The following is a 22555-nucleotide window of genomic DNA, read 5'->3' on the forward strand; positions in this document are numbered from 1 at the left end:
ATTAAAATTGAATCAGCACCCCAAAAATCAGAACAGAATCAAACCGGGAGAATAGCATATCGTCCCAGTCCTACTGGTTGATACTTCTGCGATGACCCCATGTTGTAGTAGCAAACACAATCGTAAGCACGACTTACTTCTGCATTAATATTACTGTGATGCCTAGCTGTGCAATACTTTTCCGAAACACAGGGAAGCAGTGTAGTCTGTACGATCTTCAGATTGCCTGTCCTGCTATGTTTTCTGCTTATACACAGAATTCTGAATGCATCTTGTTATTAGAAGCCGATAGATTTTGTTGTTTATCCTGCAGCAACTACTACCAGAAAGGACAGGGATGAGATTTCAGGGGGAGATGAGTCCGTCAACAACCTTGGTAATAATGTTAACACAGAAAACATGATCTTGATCAACAGACCAATCACAGGGCTTATGGTCCACACGGTTTCATGGCAAAGTTACATTTGGAAGGAAATACACGTCAGACTTAGTGAGTCAGCTTCTGCTTCAGAAAAGGGCTGCGCAGTTTCAGGGCTCAACTGTGGAGCTGCTAGTGATATAAAATCAAGACTTAGCTCTTTGAACGAAGGGGCTTCACTTTGGACTGTGGAGCTAACACGGAGGGGGTCACCTGGCAACTAGCTCAGTAAAGGTGTTGCTGTTGCTTGGTTCGGTGCATTGTGAGATTAGAATTGCCCGTCTTGGAAGTGGACAAGGTTTGTTTCATTCACATAGTCTGTTCCCACCACTATATTCACTGGGGGTAGGAGAAAAAAAATGTAGTATCATAGTATCTGGATTTTTTGTTTAACAATTTTAAATCGTGAATTTTTGTTATTTATTTTTTTTTTTTTCCAAATTTAAGTTTTAGTCTTTCTTTATAAGCTTGGTTACAGAAAAGTTGAGATGTCAGATACCCTGAACAAATCCTACAAACTAACTCACATGTGATGCTCATGTTTTGAGAAAATATGGCTCCAGATATAGTCAGTAAACATCATCATCCAGCTTTTTCACTTGGTCTGGTGTTCAAAAAAGGGAACTAAAAAGTCACAAAAATCTGAATATTAAAATTGAATCAGCACCTCAAAAACATTAAAGAATCAAATCCAGAGAAAAGCTTAAAGCCCTTATATTCCCATCCTTTACATCTACGAAGGGAAAAGTAATGGAAGTGCATTTCTTCATGTTTGAAGTGCAGCGCCAGTGACCAAGCTGCAATGTTTACATCTTGGTAAGGCAGAGGAAATCAAGAACAACAAAGACACTATCGTACATCAAGGTCAACAATATGATTAGCAACTCAGTAGAAAGGGTCCTTTTCATTCACTATAATCTTGCTGCCTTTGTCCTGAATGAAATCACAACATACAGTCTCTGATGCCTCGCAAAGCAAAAGCAACAAACAAGTTGAAGGCCACAGTGCCTCCACCTTTAATCAGTCGGAATATCTTTTAGCTTTTAGAAACCTATAATTATGAAACAGCAGCCGCGTGTACTCAAACAGCAGAGCTCCAGTGTGGAGCAGCAGTGAGTGTGACAGCAGGGTGGGGGCTGGGAGGAGGGCAGAGGTCCTGATTGCTCTGGGGAGCGATGTAAGAGCCCTCACATGCTCCGGGAGAAGCACGCTGAAGAACCCGGTCGCACAAACGAGGGCACCCTCCAGCAGCGCAGCCCGGGCGCCGCACAGAGCTCGTTCGCACTTGGAGTGTTTTCATTTCCTCCACACTTGCGAGCTCTTAGAGATCACAGTTTCTAATTACTGATTAAGGTCCGCTGTGGTCGCCCTAATGAGCCCTTCATTCAGCGCCTCGTTAAAGGCTCACAGGTTGCTCCACACCCTTAATCCTGCAGTGTGCGGGGAGTGTATCGGGCCCTCCCTTCTTGTTTTAGGGTGCTGGCTTTGACACCAGGATACTCCTCGCCATGTAGGAGCAGATGGAGCTCCCGGCGGGGCTTTGCTCTGCTGTCAGGTCTTCTTGAGTGGGCTGTGCAGCACCTTCACTCCCCTGCTCCTCCGTCTTCCTGCCTGCATGTCTGCGGGTTTCACTCATGCGCAGCAGTAATGGCATATTGAGCCGTCGGCGCTCCAGAAGCCATTAGAGCTGGAGGGATGAGGCTATGCACACGCTGATCACACAAAGACTCATTGTGGAGGGCATGTCAGAGGGTGGAGAACACCGGCTATCTCTTTGCCAAGCTTTACCAAAAACAATCAGTCCCACATTTGTCTATCTGCTACGCCAACCGACAAGAAGGGCAGGGCATGTAAGAGGAGGGAAGGGGCACCATGTGGGTGCGTAGGGTGATTGAGGGGGACTGGGTGGGCTGTGATCAATTCTGTATTGTATATCTGCATGCGGCGGCCAGGCACACAAAGCCTCCGAGCTAATTACGGAGGCGATTTGGATTCCACACGACCTGCACCGGAGCTGGGAACAATAAAGCCAACAATCAGAGAGAGAAAGAGCAGCTATGTTGTCTGCAATTTATAAAGCCCCAGCCAGGCCTCTGGAGTAATTAATATCATCAGCTGGATGTTGTCTTCATAACGATGAGAATTAACGCCTCTGGCTTCTAATGGTCCAATTAGCTCATAACATTTAAAGTACATTTTTGGCAATCGTCTCCATTCACATCCATTATGGTTATTGAATTGGGGATGTTTGGTTCAATTCTTATTGAGGCTTTTGTGAGACACAAGGGTGAGCTGTTGAACTATTCATTGCCTCATTAATTGGGCAAGAGACGGGGAGAGGAAGAGAGGATTTCAGGAGAGGACCTCGAGTATGCTGACATGTAATCTGATTGCAGCAGACTGCTCTGTTTGTTTATAACGCTGTGAAGGTAAGCAGGAGGAATAAATCCCACCATCTCTATACGGGCTAACAAAGTTTAATGATGATCTTGGAGCATCTTATGAAATGTTTCATGTCAAGAACAAAGAGATCTGATGGAATACTTTGGTTTATGCAATGACTATGATGGGAAAAATGAAATCAGTTATTTGTTATTTTGCTGGAAGAATGTCCGGTTAAGTTTTTTTTTATTTTTTATATCATCTAAGTGCCTCAAATTGCTACGTTCAGAGGTTAACACTGAGTCCCCCAAAGGTTAACACTGCAGCCATAACCTCCTGTTTTGGGGAGGGGTAAAAACGCTTCGAAACCTTTTGTCCTCATCATTTATTTTGACCCCAAAATAGAATCAACAGCCCCCCAGACTCATAAACACCAGAATAACCCTTTAACTATGCTGCCTTTGTTCTGTAATAAAACCCCACTGCTTGTTATCCCTGAAGCTTAATAAGCCAAATATGCTACTTCATTATGGTGCAATAATTCTTTGATGTTAGCTATGATCTGCTTTGTTGCAAGTGAGGTGGGGCTGTTCTCATATGAAGCTCTGCAGGATACTTTTTACCACATTTCCTCAGTGCGCAATTTGATTTTTATGACTGGTTTGGTTTGGTCACCTGGCTTTTTGATCATGCATTGTGATAAAAGACGTTATTAATTCTACAGACCAGTTACGAGCAAGATAAGATCGACAGTATGATACTCACCCCAAACATTTGCCTTAGGTCGGGGTCCCGGAAGCGGAAGGGAATGTTGGAGACATGTAACCTTTTGGGTTGCTGCTTCTCTGAAGAGTCTGAGTGCTGGAGCTGGAGCTGCTGAGAGCCCTCTGTTTGCGTCACATCATCTGTCTGCCGGAGGAAACAAACAGAGAAGAGACACAAGCTGCTCATTAGCTGCTACAGTATACAGTACCTCCCGGCCCTGAAGTACGAGAACAGGGGGTTTGAAACAGGAGGGGTAGCGGGGTGCAGGGTGGGGTGGGAGGCCTGTCTAACTAACTTACTCAGCGTCTGCCATTTTTCAATCTGGCGAGAAAGCCAAAGCGATAAACAGCCGATGACTTATAGTGTCAAACCTGAGGTTGTGCATTACAAATCCACTTATTAATCTCTTGCACTTAGCTCTTGAGCAACAGGGAAGATTGAAGGTGCTGACAAAAAGGCGTGGATATAGATCCTACAGAGCCCTGACATGTCTAGACTAAAGACACATTATTGGTGACGTTTGCACACAGCCATCAGTGAGCAAGGCCCAAAGCCCTCAGCGTTGTTGTTCCCATCATTATGCGAATGCTATGCTGACATTTCTATATAAATGACGTGTCTGATGTCAGTGACAAATCCCACTTGTTTCTCTCTGTGACATTGCTGATTGATTTCTTGGAGGGTGCAGCCTGTCTGTTTAGAAGGACCTCGTTTTGGAGGCAGTTTAGTAGTTCAGTTTCTTTTTCTGAAAACAAAACATTTTGGTTAATAGCACAGCTTATCCTTTACTCTTATACACTCACTGGCCACTTCATTATGCACACCTGTCCAACTGCTCTTTAACGCACATTTCTAACCAGCCAATCACATGACAGCAACTCAATGCATTTAGGCATGTAGACATGGTCAAGACGATCTGCTGCAGTTCAAACCGAGCATCAGAATGAGGAAGAAAGGTGATTTAAGTGACTTTGAACGTGGCATGGTTGTTGGTGCCAGACGGGCTGGTCTGAGTATTTCAGAAACTGCTGATCTTCTGGGATTTTAACCCACAACCATCTCTAGGGTTTACAGAGAATGGTCCCAAAAAGAGAAAATATCCAGTGAGCAGCAGTTCTGTGGGCCAAAATGCCTTGTTGATGCCAGAGGTCAGAGGAGAATAGACAGACTGGTTGGAGCTGATAGAAAGGCAACAGTAACTCAAATAACCACTGGTTACAACCGAGGTCTGCAGAAGAGCATCTCTGAACAGAAGAGCATCTTAGCTGACCCTCCTGTCAGCTAAGAACAGGAAACTGAGGCTTCAATTCACACAGGCTCGCCAAAACTGGACACGAAGATTTGAAAAACGTTGCCTGGTCTGATGAGTCTGGATTTTTGCTCAACATTCAGATGGTAGGGTCAGAATTTGCCGTCAACAACATGAAAGCATGGATCCATCCTGCCTTGTATCAATGGTTCAGGCTGCTGCTGGTGGTGTAAAGGTGTGGGGGATATTTTCTTGGCTCACTTTGGGCCCCTTAGTACCAACTGAGCATGGTTTAAAGTCCACAGCCTACCTGAGTATTGTTGCTGACCATGTCCATCCCTTTATGAGCACAGTGTACCCATCTTCTGATGGATACTTCCAGCAGGATAACGCTGCATGTCATAAAGCTGGAATCATCTCGGACTGGTTTCTTGAACATCACTGTACTCAAATGGCCTCCACAGTCCCCAGATCTCAATCCAATAGAGCTCCTTTGGGATGTGGTGGAACGGGAGGTTCTCATCATAGATGTTCAGCCGACAAATCTGCAGCAACTGTGTGATGCTATCATGCCAATATGGACCAAACTCTGAGGGATGTTTCCAGTACCTTGTTGAATCTATACCACGGAAGATTAAGGCAGTTCTGAAGGCAAAATGGGGTCTAACCCGGTACTAGCAAGGTGTACCTAATAAAATGGCCGGTGAGTGTATTTGAAAAACACTTTTTAGTCATGCAGATCATCAATCCTGATCATAGACCCAGTGGGAAAATGTTTCCTGAGGTTACAAATGAAGCCTACAGAAGTCTTATTTTCTCATAGACTTGTGAACAGATTTTCTTTTCAACAGGTGGAGTAACCCCCTGCTGGCAGTTAGAAAAAAAAGGCCTTTTAAAGTTGTGTCCACACCTTGTGCACAGTTTTATGATTAAACAGTGACAGCTTTGTTTTTCTGGAGGGGAACCTCCACTCTGAAAAAGCACACAAATGATTAAAACAGACAAAAATGAATCCTGGTTTAGTGACTCAGAAGGCAGACTAAATAAAGAAACACTGAGCGGAGGGAGAGACTGAGGAACGACAGAGAGGAAGCGGCAGATATTGAGCACAAAAGCTGTTTGAATGTGATATGTAAACTGTGAGGTCTCCTGGGAAGTGCTCTCTGAGCACAGCAAACACACTATACACTGGCTGGGAAGTCACAGACACAGACACAATCTTGTTCTGAGATTCAGACGTGGAAAGGGAGGAGGTTGTTACCAGAGTGCAAACGGTTCAGATGACACACACTTGTGCACACACACACGCGGTGATAACCCTCGCCCTGCTCAGAGGCTGTCAGATGGCTGCAGGCCACTCTTAGTGATACATTTCCCACCATTTAGGAAATGGGGTAGGGATTTATTCATTATAATTCATCATCACAGTATTATCATTATCATCATGATCGTAATGATGATCGCCTTTATTATTCTCATTATCATAATCACAATCTCCACTGTAATGGCCGTCATTTATTTGGTTTTTATGGCCCATTCCGAGACGGTGACATACATTGTTAGCAGTGACAGTTGTTTGATTCAAGGTCCCACTTTGTCTCCCCCTGCAGCCGCACAGGTAGGCCGGTGGCAGCCTCCTCAGTCCCCATCTGGGCTCTGAAGGCTTCCAGACCACAGGTTAACAAGTGGCGAAGGACACAGACGCTGGGAAGCGCAGCGAGCAGGCCAGCCCGGCTGGTGAGGAGTGGATTTGTGACGGAGAAAGTCGGGTGGTGGGGTCTTAACTCTGCCGTGTCCTCGCGTGCTGGAGGTTAATAGCCTGAGTAGCCATGTTGGGCCCTGGGGGTGACACATTGCAGACAGATGCTGGGACCGTGGAGGGTGACAAGGTACCAGAGCCCCGTGGGTCAATCTGTTTCATCGGTCACACATGACACTATCGACCTTTAGCGTATGTTGCCAGACTACAGAGCACGGCTGTCCTCCAGCTCTGTCTGTCCGCCTTTTTATCACGGCAGGCGAGGTTGTTTGCAAACATCCAGATTAACTTTCAGTCGGTGCTCAGACAGACCGGCAGCTCGCTGACATCAGGGGCAAATACACATACGGAGAACACAAATACTGAATTGCTGACTCCCGTGCATTCCCAGACTGCACCCTACTAACTCAATAACTTGGAGTGTCACTGAGATCTGGAACGCCTGCCTGTGCGCACCGTTCCCGAGGCTCCAGCCCGCCCGCCTGCCTGGCTGTGAGATGGTGGTGTTGCAGTGGAAAATAATTACCTCTGTATTACCATAGGAGGCCACCTTCAGTGGCACTTTACTGTCCCGACAGCTGCTGTCACAAAGAGGAGGAGGAGGAGGAGGAGGTGGGATGCAAAACATGCCGTCACCGCTGAAGCCAGCAAACCAGAGAGTGAGAGAACTGTCAACTCCGGCAACTCTCCGGCTTCCTGTTCAGTCATTTCTCTAAAAGACTCCCTCGCTGTTATTTGCAAATCGCCTGCAAAGTGCTCTGCTCAGCACTTTCCCCCTCCTCGCAGAGTGGCATTACAAGAGCATAATTGAAACTATCTGATTGGAATGCTGCCAAGCAGGTAGATTACATCCGATTAAATAGTGGGGGGATACTGAGTCTTCGCTCTCAAGAATTATAATGCCTGAGCTGTAATTCATTATTTTTTTCCTCCAGGTCCTCCGCTGTTTGTTTTTGTTCTCTAAAGAAGCTGCAAATACTTCCCCTCCATCACCTGGGAGAGCCGCGGTGCACGGAGAGGGAGGCTGCTCCCTCCTCCTTCACCTGATTCACATAAAGTGACAGACGGGAGAGGAGTTATCCTGGGTGACGGCTGGAGTCCGATGCAAAGTGTGCACAGAGAACGTTGAGGTTTTACTATTGTCTGGTGGTGTCGGTGCAAAGGATGAGAAACTGTACTGTTCTTGGATAAAGAATAATACAAACATAAAAGCCGAAAGAGTCAGTTTGCTGAAAATGTTCCCATTTAACGTCCATCCTTTCCAAGAGGAGAAGAGGAACTGTTTTAAACCATATCAACACGGAAATGTGTTCCCAACATTCAACACTTCCTATACTGCACTCCCACAGGAAAGGAAGGCAAACAAACCGTTAGTGTCTCAAGAAATAAGATAAGAATGCAATGAACATTTTTAAAGTGCCCACAAAATTAGGTACACTACTCATGTGAGATGAGACATGACATATTCTCTGAAAAAAGGGCTCATCAGAAAATTTTCTGTACCTGTTTGGTATTGTTGTGTTTTGCAGTGACGTCAAATGTCTGCATCTGAGTTTCTGGGTTTGAGCAGTTTTACATTCCACATTTTCTACATTCAGCAGTGCAAGAGGTGGTTGAAACGACTGAAAAGTTATTCAAATATAGATAAAAACACACTATTTCATATTATTCTGTTTTATTCATTCATTATTGAACAGTTGTTTCCTGGAACGGGATTCTAATCCATTATCATATGTTTTATTGGCTGTGCTTTGTCTCTTTTTTGTGTTTCCTGTCTGTGACTTTGTGTTCTTGCTGCTGCCTGTCTTGGCCAGGTCTTCCTTGAAAAAGAGGTTTTTAATCTCAATGGGACCGACCTGGTTAAAAAAAGGTTAAATAATGTATCTTTTTTCCTTCTTGTAGTGATTTAACAACCCACATTGCTGCTGTTAAGGCCTCTGCACAATGAGCCATTTTTTGCATCTGAAAATGACGCAGGTTATAAAAAGAAACTCGATATCATGCTATGTTAATCATGTTTGCACACTTACACTTTCGTCTGTCGTTGTTTTTTAACAGGTTTGACTTTTTAAGTTTTTTCGCATCTGCCAGCTTGTTTCCAGGGTTTGTGACTATTCAGCAACACCATAGGTTGCTTGTAATGTCACATTTTTACATTTTTGGATGCATTTTCTATTTTATTATTATATTATATTTTGGGCTGTTTATATGATGAATGAATACCTACGTGTGTATGTTTGTGTGTGGTGACCTTAAACATACTGCTAGCCACTGCTCAGTTCTTTAACCAGCAGGTGAAACTCTTATTGCTCTGGTCTCATTTTCAGGAGTGGATGAACCCAGTGTTTTCTTTTTCTTTTCTCAAGTAGTAAAAGAACCACAAAAACATTGTCACTGCTTGATGATTCCTCTCAACTTTTCTTGTTCTATGAAAAATAGTGAAAATGAATGCATTGGATTCAGTGTGAAAGGTGTCTTTGCCTGACGTTTTTTCAGCAGATTAAGGATCCAAAAAAAGTGATTTAGTTTTTTTTTTTTTTTTTTTTGTTGCTATTTTTTCTGTCAAATTTTTGATTCGCTTATTAGCCTCTGGTACCATTATTTAAGAGGCCATGGGCTGAATTTGGCAACCCCATATGCCAGACAGCTGAGGTTGGACTCAACAAGTTAATAGACAGGTTTGGGGAGTAATGGATTACAAGTGATGAAGGATTAACTGTAATCTGTTACAGTACAGAAAAAAAATATGTCTCAGATTACAGGTATATGTGATAAAAAATAGGGATTCTTTGGTGGGATTACATTTTTAAATCAAACAGGAAACGTTTGCTTTATTAAAGCATTTTTTTTTTTATCAACTTTGTAAACAATACTGTTTTGTGGGCAAATGCTTGGATAATTTGGAATCAGTAGGTGTACGTTACTGATTAGATTCATCTTGTCTTCTCAGAAACATAATGGACTGGGATAAATCAACAATAATCGGAGCAGAAAACAACAAATACAAAAGATGGATAAAAGAATCAATGGAGATCAGGAAGCGGGGAAAGGACACCATCAACAGGGATGAAGGAGCCTTCCAGCTCTCGCACACCTGGGACACACTTCTCCAGAGGCCGTCAGGCAACAGGGGGCGTAGCTGGCGGGACAGATCGCGTGATCAATCTGTCCCGCCAGCTACCACTAGAAACAGCTGATAAAAAGACACACCACAGCTGTCAGGATGACAGCTTCTGAAGAAGACGGCATTGTTCGTTGAAACATGTCAAGGTAACCATACCTTTTTTGTCTTTAAATAAGTACACTAAAAAATTCAGTAGGTGTACGGCCTGAATTCGCTTATCATTTTAATTTTCTTTTTTCCCTATTAAAATTCAGTCCATGGACACCTGATTTGTTAAAAGTGTAAAAGGAGATTTTATCGTTGTATGCTCCTCTAACGAATACACCAAGCAGATGACATATTGTCTATTATCTCTATTGTCTTGTAGAGAATGTTTGGTGTTGAAGCAATCCAGAAGCAACTAGAAAAGCACTTAAAGAGCGCAGACCTCCTCCACGCACACGAGTGTCACACAACACTTAAGGTCCTACTTTAATGTTATACTCCCTTTCAGCAGACTGTTTGCTACAATTTGGTGTCAGTTGCAGGTTTGTATGCTAATTTGTTTCCTGACAGTGTGAAAAATTATGATGATCCAGAACACATTTCAGATTTCAGATCTTAGTATCCAGAATATTTCCAGGATCTGGATCTTACTTTTACATCTGTCAGAAATTATGGTGACCTTTTCTTGTATAGTTCTGTAAAGCAATCCAACCATTTATCGTGGAGTTATATGTACATATGGTGAACGGCCCTATCTCACAATGATAAAGAATCCTTTAAAGAAATCCTGGATCTTGGAGGTGATCCGGATCACCTCTAAAATTTAATCTTCTCTTCCTTATCACATTTTGAACCCAGCCCTCACAGACCAACGTCTGTCGTTAGTTTGGTAGTTATCTCTTTAGAGGTTCTGATTACTGTTATGTCCACACTGCAGCACTGGTTAATACATTCCTTCATTTCCAAAAAGCAAATGCTGCAGATTCTTTAAACTCCACCCCTCGTTTCCCCAGGACTCATCTGAGCACAAACTGTGGATTCATTCAGTCTTGACTCAGCTTATGAGAGACAACAGTGTGTTTGTGTGTGTTTGTGCTTATATATAATATAATGTTTGTAGTAGCCTCCTCGTGTCTTCTGTGCATCCCTGTGTGTGTGTGTGTGTGTGTGTGTGTGTGTGTGTGTGTGTGTGTGTGTGTGTGTACATGTTATCACAGTCCCCCAGAATGCCCTTTGGAGAGTCTTCATGCTGCTGCAAAAATCTGGAATTGAGTGCTGCCCTAACGCCACAGCCTTAATTTGTTATCTGAAAAGAGAATGATTACTCATGAAATTCAACCAAACCTCAGACTATTTGAACCCAGCCAGATAACGAGCTCAGTTTTTTTTAACTTTTCTTCTCCAGTAGAGCTCACTGGCAGCCCTCTGCTCCCCTCATCTCTAAGGATTTGGAGAAAAAGTTGGGGTCTCTGTGTCTCTCCTCCTCAAGCCGCCTGCTTTCAAGTCAGCTTGTTTGAACACCAGGTCCCAGAGGTCGCACTCTGGACAGCGCCACCTTTCCCAGTAAAGACGCAGCAGACTGGTAGACACAGACAGAAACAGAGAGAGGAGGAGAAGAGAAGAGAGTCCCTGCACCTCATTAAAACATACACACTCTCCGCTCTCTGCAGGGAATACACACAGAATCCATACGTTTCACTGAATTTTCACTTTCTCTTGACTCTTTTTAAGTCTTTAAATCGAGAAGATGTGCAGAGCAAAGCGTCATCGTGGGGAAGAGGAGCTGAGCGCAGCAGAGTTGAGCCACGGGAGGGAGGAGGGTGAGTGTGACGGGGGAGAGTTGCTGATCTGCTTCCTCAATCTGTGTTTCTGCAGGGTGCCCTAATCAAAGGCACCCGGGCCCGTCTGTGGAACCCAGAGCAAACAGGCTGGGCCTGTCATTAAAGCCGGGGAACACAGCGGTGGGCGACACTACAGCAGCGGCCCCTGAGGATTAGACTCTGTGTTTACACCCCACTAATCTCATCCCTCTGTCCTCAGCGAGGGGAAAGAAAAAAACGGGCAGCAGAGAGTGGATGCAGAGAATGACGATGGAGGAGAGCAGGGATGGAGCGCAGAAAAGGAAAGCAAGGCGAGCTCTCATCTCTCTGTGGCTACCATCTCTGGGCCTTCTTCACAGCGGGTGAGCACATGAAATGAAATCAAATGTAGAGAGAAAGAGAGGGGAGACGGTGGGAGATAGCGAGCAGAGGAGTGGTGTACAGCGTCTGAGGAGGAGGGGGATGAACCTCCTGCCAAGTCTCTGCTCACTTTAAACTCTCTTGTGTGTCAGCCATTACTGTAAGTGCGGCGAATGACTGTGGAGCAGTTGGAGAGCGTCACACAAATCTTCAAATCAAACATTGCTACATTATAGGCAGATGATAATACGCAACGCTTCCGCTCTGCTTGTGCTTCATAAGCACTTTTCTGCCGCCAAACGTTCTCAGCCGTGCAGTAATTGTGAGGCTCAGAGAATGGAGATATTAACAACGCTCTTTATGAGTGACCCAGATCCGTCTCAGGAGCGCCGTGGCCTCGCCGTGACCCCACCCAGCAGGTGTTTTCATGCTAAAGGAGAGACGAAGGTCTGAAGGTCTTATTTTTTCATCTCTGCCTGCATTATCTGTCTTCTGAAACGCGCCTCTAAAGTTTGCAGCTAAGTCGTCCCTCTTTTTATCTACATCTTCCTCTTGTGAAGGTAAATCCCAGGTCGAGGCATTCCATATAAAAGTATCAGCACACAAGGATGAAATGTTTAATGTATAATTTAGAATTTCACTCACTTCCAAGCCCTCTATCTCGACACACAGCATCGCCAGGGGTTTGTTTCCCACTTGGAGTGCCAATACTTTAAATATATGCACTCGTATGGAGAGAGGGGGAAAACAGAAGGACAACACGGCCAGGGACAGTCACACATGGAGTCAGAGTGGAGCCATATATGAGAACAGGAGTGAGACAGGGAAGGATGGATAGGAATATTTAAAGGACTTGTGTCATAACAAGTAAAAAGTATAAAGAAAATTAAGGAGACTTTAAAACATGAAACAGAAACATCCAAAGTAATTCAGTGACCTAAGAGGGCTTTCACTTTCAGTTCAACCTCAACCTTTTATTTTTGACAAAAGCCTTTTTGTGAAGAAGCACAGGGAGGAAAAGCAATCATAAAATATTTCTGAGTTGCTTCTGACTCATTTCCCCAGTGTTATTGAATTAAAGGCAGCTAAATAAAATGAATGCTTCACCTGAATTTGGACATTTGTGAAATTTTAAACCAAAGATTTTCTTTTATCTTCAAAAATAAACAGTCTTGACTTTACACTGTAAAACTTTAAAAACCTATCAAGGGTTTTTGTCTTATTCTAAGTAAAAAATGTCTTATTACAATTGATTTGAGCCGCATTCAACTAACTAGTCTAGAAAAAAAAGTTTTATTTCAAGTAACTTAAAGACAAAAATGAGGTCTGAAATGAAAAAAAAAATCTGCCAATGTAACGAGAGAAAAGTGACTTGTATTACGACATTAATCTAGTTTCAAGCAAATTTTATTGTTCCACTGGCTGTCTTTTTTTTCTTTTTAACTTTTTACAAGAAACTTAGACTTAAAACAATAAATTTTTCGGGAGTGATCAGTTATATGTGGCTCATAACAAGTGTAATAAGATTTTTGTTACTTAAAATTAGACAAAAACACTTGATAAGATATTATTTTGTTGCAGTGTAGCAAACAATACTTCATCTTCATCACCATGAAACTACCACAAAACCCAGGAAACAAGTTTTTTATCAAGATACAAGATTTAAAATTTCTGATTCTAAGCATCAAAATATGAAAATACCAGACCAGTCCACCCCCCTTTCTTTGCACAACAATGAGAAAATTTTCTTCTCCCAGGAATAAAACAACACAAAACAAAACCCTGGTTTGTACAGGTATGTCAAGTTCAGTTGCAAAAAAATCACCAATCACCATAACACGCCAAAATTTCACTGAGTTTTCTGTCTATATTGGTCTAAATGTTCGGAAAAAAGGTGGACTTTCCTTTTGCTCAAGGGCTGAAGCTTTTGTTGTTTTGATATGGCAGACACTGACAAGCATCAGAAAAAACCTGACTAAGGGAGCACCAAAAACAAGCAGAAGTACAATACACAATTCAGACTTTCTATCAAACTGCTGTGAAATAACATGTTCTTTTAAATTCTTACATTTCAAATCAAACATTTAAGAGAAGGTAGCTTTCAACTTTTACTCCTAACTCATGATAAGATCAAAGGTCTGAGAAACAGAAAGGTAAAATAATGGTAATAATGTGTTTTACTTGCTGACAGCGTGTTGGGAACAGTGTTTGCAGGTGATGGAGGACACTGACCGGTGCGGTCGTGGTGGCGGTGATGGCAGGCGTGCTGTTGTCAGTGCCAGCCGGCTCGCTGTGCGTCTGTGTGGGCGTGTAGAGGGTCATGGCGTGCTCGGGAACCCGGCTCTGCCCGGTGTAGTCCTGTGTCGGAAGCGGGTGCGGTGCCGCGAACTCTGCGGGGATGCCATTCTGTGGGGGAGGGGGGTACTGGGCTGGGGTGTACGGCTGGGCCATCGCTTCTGGGGGGTTGGTGGCCTCTTGGTTACCCTGAAAAACACACAAGAAGAAGAAGCAGGTGTTGAGAGGAAGATCGGATGCTTTGTTAGATTGTACAAGCAGCATGAAAAGACGATGGAGTCACGCTGTGCGAGTTGTCCTGCAGACCAACTAAGTCAAAGGAAACAGCCATCACACCCAAGCTCAGCTCACATTAGAGAGGTCCTTGATCACTGCTAATGAACAGAGTTTATGTTGTAGAGCAGGGCTCACTGTTGGAGGGGCAAGAGTCAGGGGGAATCTCAATTGCACTCATGGCAAGGCACAAGAGGAAAGATCAATTAATTGATAAAATTTTGATTAAGGCCTTTGATTTCAATGACAGGTCTGTTTAAGTAACAGCTGCTTTCTCTCCAGGCCTCACTATCTTATTTTTAATACAAACCCTGCCTCACATTAGGAACTTCCTGCTGCTGGGTCCCCTTGCGCTAGTGGCAGTCTCTGTGTCTACACCCCTCAATGTTATTTATTTTTTTTTAAATGAGGTTTCAATAGAATGAGGCCATACAAAAGAAATAAAACATAAAACTATATTTTTCACAAGTTTCCCATGAGAGAAAACTTTTCTGAGTATTTTCAAATCCTATGTATTGTCTGCTATTGTGTCCTATTTTGTTTTAGATTGTGTCATATATCATGTACTCATAAGCTTTCCACTCATGCACAGCGTGCTGTAAAAATAGAATCAAAAGAAGAAACCTGTTATTGCTGGCTTTTATTCCATTATGTACTGATTTTCATCACAAAATAATAATTAAATTCTTAATAAAGCTTGCAATGCAGCGCTACATGTCCCCTGAACTATGCTCTGACTGCACAAATTAAGCTAGCAACTACTCCAGTCGACACTCATGAATCTGCAGTCTATCCTGAAAAACACACACTAGAACACATTAAACACAACTGTGCCGATACATTCCTGCTCCTCTTAACTCAGAAAGCTCACCAACAATGTTTAATTTATATATCTTACATATTATTCTTTAGCTGTAAACAGGAGAAACGAGAGCAAAAGAAGGACATTGTTGCTAGCTATTTCAAAATACAATAAGCAGCCTTAAGCAACAAGCTCCCTCTGCTGGATAAGACAGGAAGTGCAATGTAACACCAACAAAACTCAGACAAAACTAATCAATCACTGATGTGCATTTACATTCTAAGCATAGTAGGAAGAATAACCATTTCAAAACTGAACACTTTTTTAAGTAGAATTCCAGCACATAAACTGTTTAAATGAATTCAATTATATCCTATTGCATCATACCTCATTGTACTGCAGACTGCATTGCAGCACATTATCACTTGTATTGTTTTGCATCTCTCTTTAGATTTTGTTTTTGTTTCATTTCAACGTTTTCTTTCAAGTTCGTTTTACTTTTAATTTTTTTTTCAAAACAACTTTTCTAGTTTAGATTTGTTTTTACATTTTTTAGAAGGCTTGGAGTTCGTTGTTTTTTTTATATATGGGGTAGTTGTCATGGGTTAGATTCAAGTGTGTCAGAAAGAGCATTGTGTTACTCTGAACATCATATCTTTTAAAGAAGTTTATACACTTTAGAAAGAAGAATAACCAACTACATAAAACAATTAAATGTCTCAGTGACTGTTACCCTGTCTGGCCACTGGGCAGAAAGTGAATGAGAAAATAGTGAGTTATGTGTGTGATAAATTGACAAAGATGAAGTCCAAGCATCATTTTCTCGTAATTTTATTTAACAATTTTATAAAGCTTTGTCGTTTTTTTTTTTTTTGTTTTTTTTAATTTTACTTAACAAGTTTTTTTCTCCTTTTGTTTTTATCATATTAGTTTCCGTTAACTTTAATAACTTTGTTTTGTATCCCATAGCATCCCATCACATTGTATTGTTGTGTCGTTTTGCATCACAATATATTATATCACATTGCATTGTATCATATTGTGTTTTTATGTATCATATGGGATTGCATCACACTGTATGAAATGGTATAATATTATGTGTCGTGTTATGTTGTATAATTTCATAAACCATCATAATGTTTCAAGTGGGTGCGTTTTGGGTGATAATGCAAGGTAAATTATTTTTTTGTTTGTTTAAATACCATTTTATTTTATACCATATTGTATTGGACTCTATTGTGTTATATATTGCTCCACATGGATTTAGTCTAATTTAAAAAAAAGAAGTCTTTTTCAAATTGTATTTTTTACCCTTTCGATATTAGAATCAAAAAGCATAGCAAGTATTTCAGAACACGACTTGAAATCTTGTCAGTTGTTTGTTTTGCCACTTGTCTGTTTGAAGTTACACTTGGAGACACAATTTAGTCACTTCTCAACAAAGAATGAAACCAAAGCTATCTTGATTCATATATCTCTCGTCTTGTTTTCTTTTCCACTGAGGTCTTGAACCTCAGTAGATCCCACAATATTTGATATCCACACCACATATGTTTTTTATTCTTTGCTCCTGACTTAAGTGATAAATGGCCCTTTGCAATGAAGCAGCTTCACAGATCCTTTGTCTCGTGTGGATGCTCGAGATGATGAGCTACAGAAATAATGGACTTTTCTGGCTGGTGCACATTGTTAAACTCAGTAATGGCCAGACTTACAGAAGTGCATGTCTTATTGTTGCGACTGCACTACGGCTCTGTGAATCCCAACTAATGAGCAGAACAGTGAGATCAGTGCTGCTGGAGCGGATATCCATCCCAACATTAAAAACACAGAGGAAAAGGTGAGACAATAACACCGAAATCCAATAACAGCCCCCTGCAAATACCCTCAATCAAATTTAAAGATACAGATCATGCGAGCTCAATGCATAACTCTTTGGATAACAGTGAGGGAGGAAAAAGCACACAATAGCTGCCAGAAGTAAGGGTTTATGATTGGAGAAAAACAATAACAGTAAACAGATAGAGAAGTTTCTGTCTCTTCCTTTACAAGCTGGCTGGGGATGGTGAGATAGGAGATAAATGTGTTTTATTCCTTTTTGCTGCTGTGGTGTTTGGCTTCTTGCTGCAGATTTGCACAGAAGGCTCTATATGGGCAGCAGGAAGGCTGAGGTTTTAATGAGAGAGCCGAGCAACACTGTGCTGTAAATGTAGTGGAAATAATTCTACTCTGACGTGTTGGCAAACAAACCTCGGCCTTAGCTGTGCTCCACCAATTAAGGAAATGCTCCATTATCTAAATGAAAAAAGCGAGAAGCCTTGAGAGAAGAGATGGATTGACCAGCTTCCTGAAGCCTGCAGGGCCTCGAGGCTGCTCCTGCTATACGAGCGGACCCTCACTCCTGCCTGACCTAATCCCCCTTCTCTTTTTCATTATACTGTATTTCTATCTCCTCTGTCTCTTTTTCAATTCCTCCGCCTCCCTTTTCCCTTTCATGCTCATCTCTCCCTCCCCCCTCTTTTTATGCAGAAACTTTTTTAATCTCTACCCCTGTGCTCCACTTTCCTCTCCCTCCAGTCATGGCATTATATAACACACTTGCATTGCGGGGCATCCTAATTCAAGGAAGCTCTTGATGTTGGCAATTTTCTACTTCTAAGCGCCCATTTTTACAGGAGAATGGGGTTGGTTACCTAAAAAAAGACGCACCTCCTGGTATGACAGCTGAAAGTACAACCAGATCCCGTGTCCTCCTTTTTAACTATCCTGTGCAAACCATCAACACGCCCATGCTCCACAGTCCAGCAGAGACAGAAAGCTCAGCAGCCTGGGAACACGAAGGTGCTGTGTTCGACTGTTTGTACATCAAACACTGGTCATGTCATTAAGGAGATCAAAGCGCCAGTTATGTCTTTTAGTTAGCCACTGTCAGAATCACTGCCCACGGCTTTGATTGGTGTTTTTAAAGATTTGCTGAGGAATTACTCAGCGTGTTTGCAAGCCTTCTGATACAGGGCAGAAACATGGTGCAAACAGAAAAAGTCTGGAGTCAGAATTCAGGGTAAAGTTTTATCCATTTTTTTTTTAGCTACACTCTGCTAGCATTCCTTATCTGTTTTTGAAAAGAAAATTCTTTCTTGTTCAATGAAACAGAAACACTGATACAGGAAAGGTCTCTTAATGAATGAGAGGTAAAGCAACGCAGGGTCATACTTTAAAAGTATAAAACGATACAACCATTACACAGGGTCCCACAGCAATGAGGTCAAGCTTGGCTTGTCAATCCTAAAACTGAATGAGGACCAGAAGTCAAAGGCTGAGGAACATTATTTTGGTGTTTGAAATGGTGTCAAACTCCCTGTTATTGCATCTTGACTTCAGTGTTTTTATTGTCATAATTTTAGATGAGGCAACTTAAGTGTCACACTGCTAACACTAAAATCTGATCAAGTGTTTTTATCTTATTTTCAGAAGAAAATATTTTTTTTAGACTTAATATTAGCCACATTCAACTAACTAGTCCAGAAAATTATCTTTTTTCAAGTTACTCAAAGACAAAAATGAGGTCTGAATTGCTTGGAAGTAGTAAAAAAAAATCTGTCAATGGAACAAGAGAAAAGTTACTCATAATCAGATATTGTTTTAGTTTCAAGCTTTTTTTTTTTTGTGCAAATTTTCCTAGTTCCATTTGCAGATTCTTTTTTACTTGTTAGAAGCTATTCAGACCCAATTTTTCTATTTAAATAACTTGAAACAAGACATTTTTCTGGACTGGCCAGTTAAATGTGGCTCATATCGAGTATAACAAGACAAGAAAAAAAAACAATCGTTAAGATTTCAGACATCATGACTATGTGGTGTCGTAGGCGCCATGGTAATGAAGCTAGGTCAGAAGAACTCAAGACTCCTGTTATAATATATCACATGAGCTAAATTCAGTCAGACAGCTCATGTTTGAATTGTTTATTGCAGCAGCGAATACATGTCACATGTTTGGGTGCCCAGGCTCTGACCTCATCACTCCTTGCAGATACGTTGACATGGGGACACCGAGGAGTGATGAGCTAAACAAACTGAACACAACCCCAACCCGAAGCCCACAGGTAGATACTGGGGTGGCGGTGGGGATGAACCAACATACAGCAATACAAATGCAGAGCAGCAGAGGCACTGACAGGCAGAGGAAGCGGTGAGAGACTTTCCAGTTTAAATAGACCGCAAAGAGAGGCAGAGGGCGTTACTGGAAGACGGTAATGATGAGTGGGACATGGGATAAGCCAATAGCAGTGCAGCTCGAGTCGTCTGCTTAAACTAGCTCACAGGCGTTGATATATTTCTGTTTATTGTGTAACATATATGACAATTATTAGAAGTCATTTTCTACTGAAAATAAGATAAAAACACTTGATTAGATTGCAGTTTTTTCCAGTGTGTCAAATGCTGTACAAATCAAAGATGCTTTGCAAAAAAAAAAAACAACTACACCAAAGAAAAAGCATGAAAGAAAACACTATGTCATGAATGCAAAAAGCCACAACAGAAGTTAACAGATGTCAATTTAACCGGTTTCTGACCCAATAACCCAATAGACACAAAAGTTATGGAACTGAGTTATATATTGTTTTTGATCAGCAAAGCAACTCGTGCAGAGACTTCAAGAAAAATACACATATTCTATCAGTTTAACATAAGGACAGGAAGATAAAAGGTGGCAATTAAATCATACATCTAAAGAACTGTCATACTGAACGGCACCTGTTGTTCCTGACAAAAAAGTACAAAGTGCTGAAAACCTTAAGCAACCACTCAAAGGAGGAGTTCAACTGCTAAATCAAAAATGGTGATGTACAATGAAATAAAGATGAAGGTCTACTGTTTCTATTATCTGTGATTCCTTGTGGATATATATTTGACCCAAATCCAGCTTGGTGGTTCATGCAAAGGTGTTCTGGAAGTCAGAGACCAGAATGAGTTTTCTGCACATGGTAGACTAACTTAGCTAAAGCAAAATGTAAGACTCACGTACACACACATCCCAAAGACTGTCAGAAAGGACAGAAAACACCAAGGATTCAAGTCTTCATTTCAACAGGAGGACATAAAAACACTTCATTCTGTTTGTTTTGTCTCTGAGTAAGTTTTTGGAGATCTTCTGTTCCCGGTTTCTTGTTTGCTGCTCTCTCTGCCTTCTATTTGACACTTCCTTAGTTTAGGGAAATCTATGCTTTAGTTTACTTTCCTCACTTGTTCTTGAGCCACTGTTCTGTTCTGTTCTTTTTTCACGCCTCGCTTCTGCATTAGTCATGACACGTCCTATTAAACTTGTTAAGTCATCGTCTGCCTCCGAGTGCCTCTCCGTGCTCGGGTCAGAATATGAATCGCTGCGATCACAGGGCGCACGGGCCAGTGTATCTGTGTCAGGTCTGCTGCTATTTGAGCCTTGAACAAGCGCAAAGGAGTGAGACCGAGCCAAGTGACACACAAACAGGATAACAGCCCGAAGCTGAAGTTTTGGAGAAAGAGAACTGCCAGAGTGTTGTAGCACCATGTCGTTGCTGTTTCAAAGGGCAGCAAGGCAAAAAGCAAGGAGGCGGGGAGTACAGGCCTCATTAGCGAAACACAAAGTAACACTGGCTCTCGTATGATCTTCGCCTTCCTCTGATGTATGTGACAAACGGGTTATTCGACTGGAAATGAACTGAGAGAAGAAAAAAGGCCCATGCAAATCAGGGGAGTTGTGCTCGTCCCAGTGCGACCACGTGCCCTTTTCGCTGCGGCTGAATCGCCGTCATCAAGATAATCCATGGTGCCTAATGAAAAGCCCTTCATGGCGGAGCAGTCAGGTACACAGCACATCTCATTCCGCTGAAAGAGATTGCTGTTCATTATGACTGAGAAGGAGCGCTACAAATTGTTCTTATATTGGGACGCTTGTGAGTGTTTCTCTACCTGCAGGCCGGTTTATGGGAGAGGAGCGGGTCCCTGTGCGGCACTTTAAAGCCCCCCTTACATGGCCTGCTGCCACAAGCCGCCCAAAACCTCGTCTCTGCGGACATGATGACGAAGACAACCAGAGAAAGAGCAGCTTTTATCGATCGTCAAGCCTTTCCATTCCTCTTTCCCTCCTTCACCCTTTCTCCTCCTATTACTGAAGAGCACAATAAAAAAAAAAAAAAAAAACACTGGCTCTAATCTTAAGCTCCCTCCTTGTGTAAAATTGGATTGGAAACCCTTACTTAAGGAGATCACTTTTGGAGCAGAGTTTTTGTTTTTACAGTCAGCATCAGGAGCCAAGGAGGTCAGGGAGGCCTTGTGGCGATGCCCACTGCTGAGGCTGCCAGTCTGAGAGAAACTCCCAGCATTCAAAGAGAGACGGACCAGTGTGGACGGTGGAGGCTTTATTCCATCTCAGCAGGTACAACCACTTGGCAGCTCGCCAGTGATTTCGTGATCCTCTTTAGCAGCGCTGGGAGGGGACGGTGTTGAGAGGCCAAGAGGAGATGGGGCTGTGCAAATACAGGAGCTGTTAGGAGGAACTCATATCGGCAGAGTGCTGCACTGACTCATACGTGCGATGGAGGGTCAAAGAGCACCGCCAAGGCAAAATACGGCAGGCGACTAATTGCGTTGCATTGAATCCGGAGGGAAATCACTCAAATGGGAGCAGGCTGATCAATCTCAGGCAATCTCAGCCGTGATGGAGTGGGCAGCTTTATGGCTTCAGCTCACTCACATGCAGCGGGGATCATTTTTCAGCTATGGCCTTCCTGCTTTGCATCGTCCCAACTGTACCACACTAATAGTCTCAAGCTGGATTCTTTACGCTAAGCAATTCAAACAGATTTATGAAGAGCTGTGCAGCGTTTCCACACAGAAGTTAAATGTTGACTTAACATAAAGCATCGCTGTCTCAGTCCTTCACCGCAAATGTACACAAGCAACTTGCTTTGTCAGATAACACATGACATAACGCTTTCTCATTTCAATCCTGAGCTCTCTCCGCGCCCGAGAACTGTTTGCGTCTCCTCCAAAGCATCACGCCGTTCTCTCTAGAACAACGCTCATTTGGTTTTAATGACCGCCTGACAGCGACGGTGGCAAACTTGTGACAAATCCCGCTGGGCCGTCACAGCACAAACCCGAGCTGAGTTTTTAGTGAAAAGTGTAATGCAGCTCAGCAGAGGCCAATGCGCGGCAATCAGTTGATGCAACACAAACGAAACACTGAGTGGTTTTCAGGCAGCTGCATGAAAGCCTCTTGTTGTCCCCGGCTCGGCTGCTGCTGATGCTCGGTTAATTGTAGCCCCGCGCGCAGACAGGCGG

The 22555-nt window shown here is 42.6% G+C and overlaps 1 protein-coding gene across 10 annotated transcripts in view; it reads right to left on the bottom strand.

Moving 5' to 3' along the window:
• Positions 1 to 22555, bottom strand: part of LOC141809421 (RNA binding protein fox-1 homolog 3-like) — a 499189-nt gene that overhangs the window by 40608 nt on the left and 436026 nt on the right. For 7 of the 10 annotated variants that reach the window (XM_074696426.1, XM_074696425.1, XM_074696430.1 and 4 more), the window contains 2 exons: positions 14044 to 14346; positions 3566 to 3709 (listed from right to left, as the gene is read on the bottom strand). In XM_074696426.1, the coding sequence (XP_074552527.1) occupies positions 3566 to 3709; positions 14044 to 14346 (447 nt within the window). The remainder of the gene's footprint in view (positions 1 to 3565; positions 3710 to 14043; positions 14347 to 22555) is intronic. The other 3 variants (XM_074696428.1, XM_074696431.1, XM_074696427.1) reach the window with 1 other exon arrangement.

The sequence above is a fragment of the Halichoeres trimaculatus genome, unplaced genomic scaffold (genome assembly GCF_033239565.1).
Source record: "Halichoeres trimaculatus isolate MK-OKI-2021-1 unplaced genomic scaffold, fHalTri1.1 fHalTri1_scaffold_20, whole genome shotgun sequence".
Classification (NCBI taxonomy): Eukaryota; Metazoa; Chordata; class Actinopteri; order Labriformes; family Labridae; genus Halichoeres; species Halichoeres trimaculatus.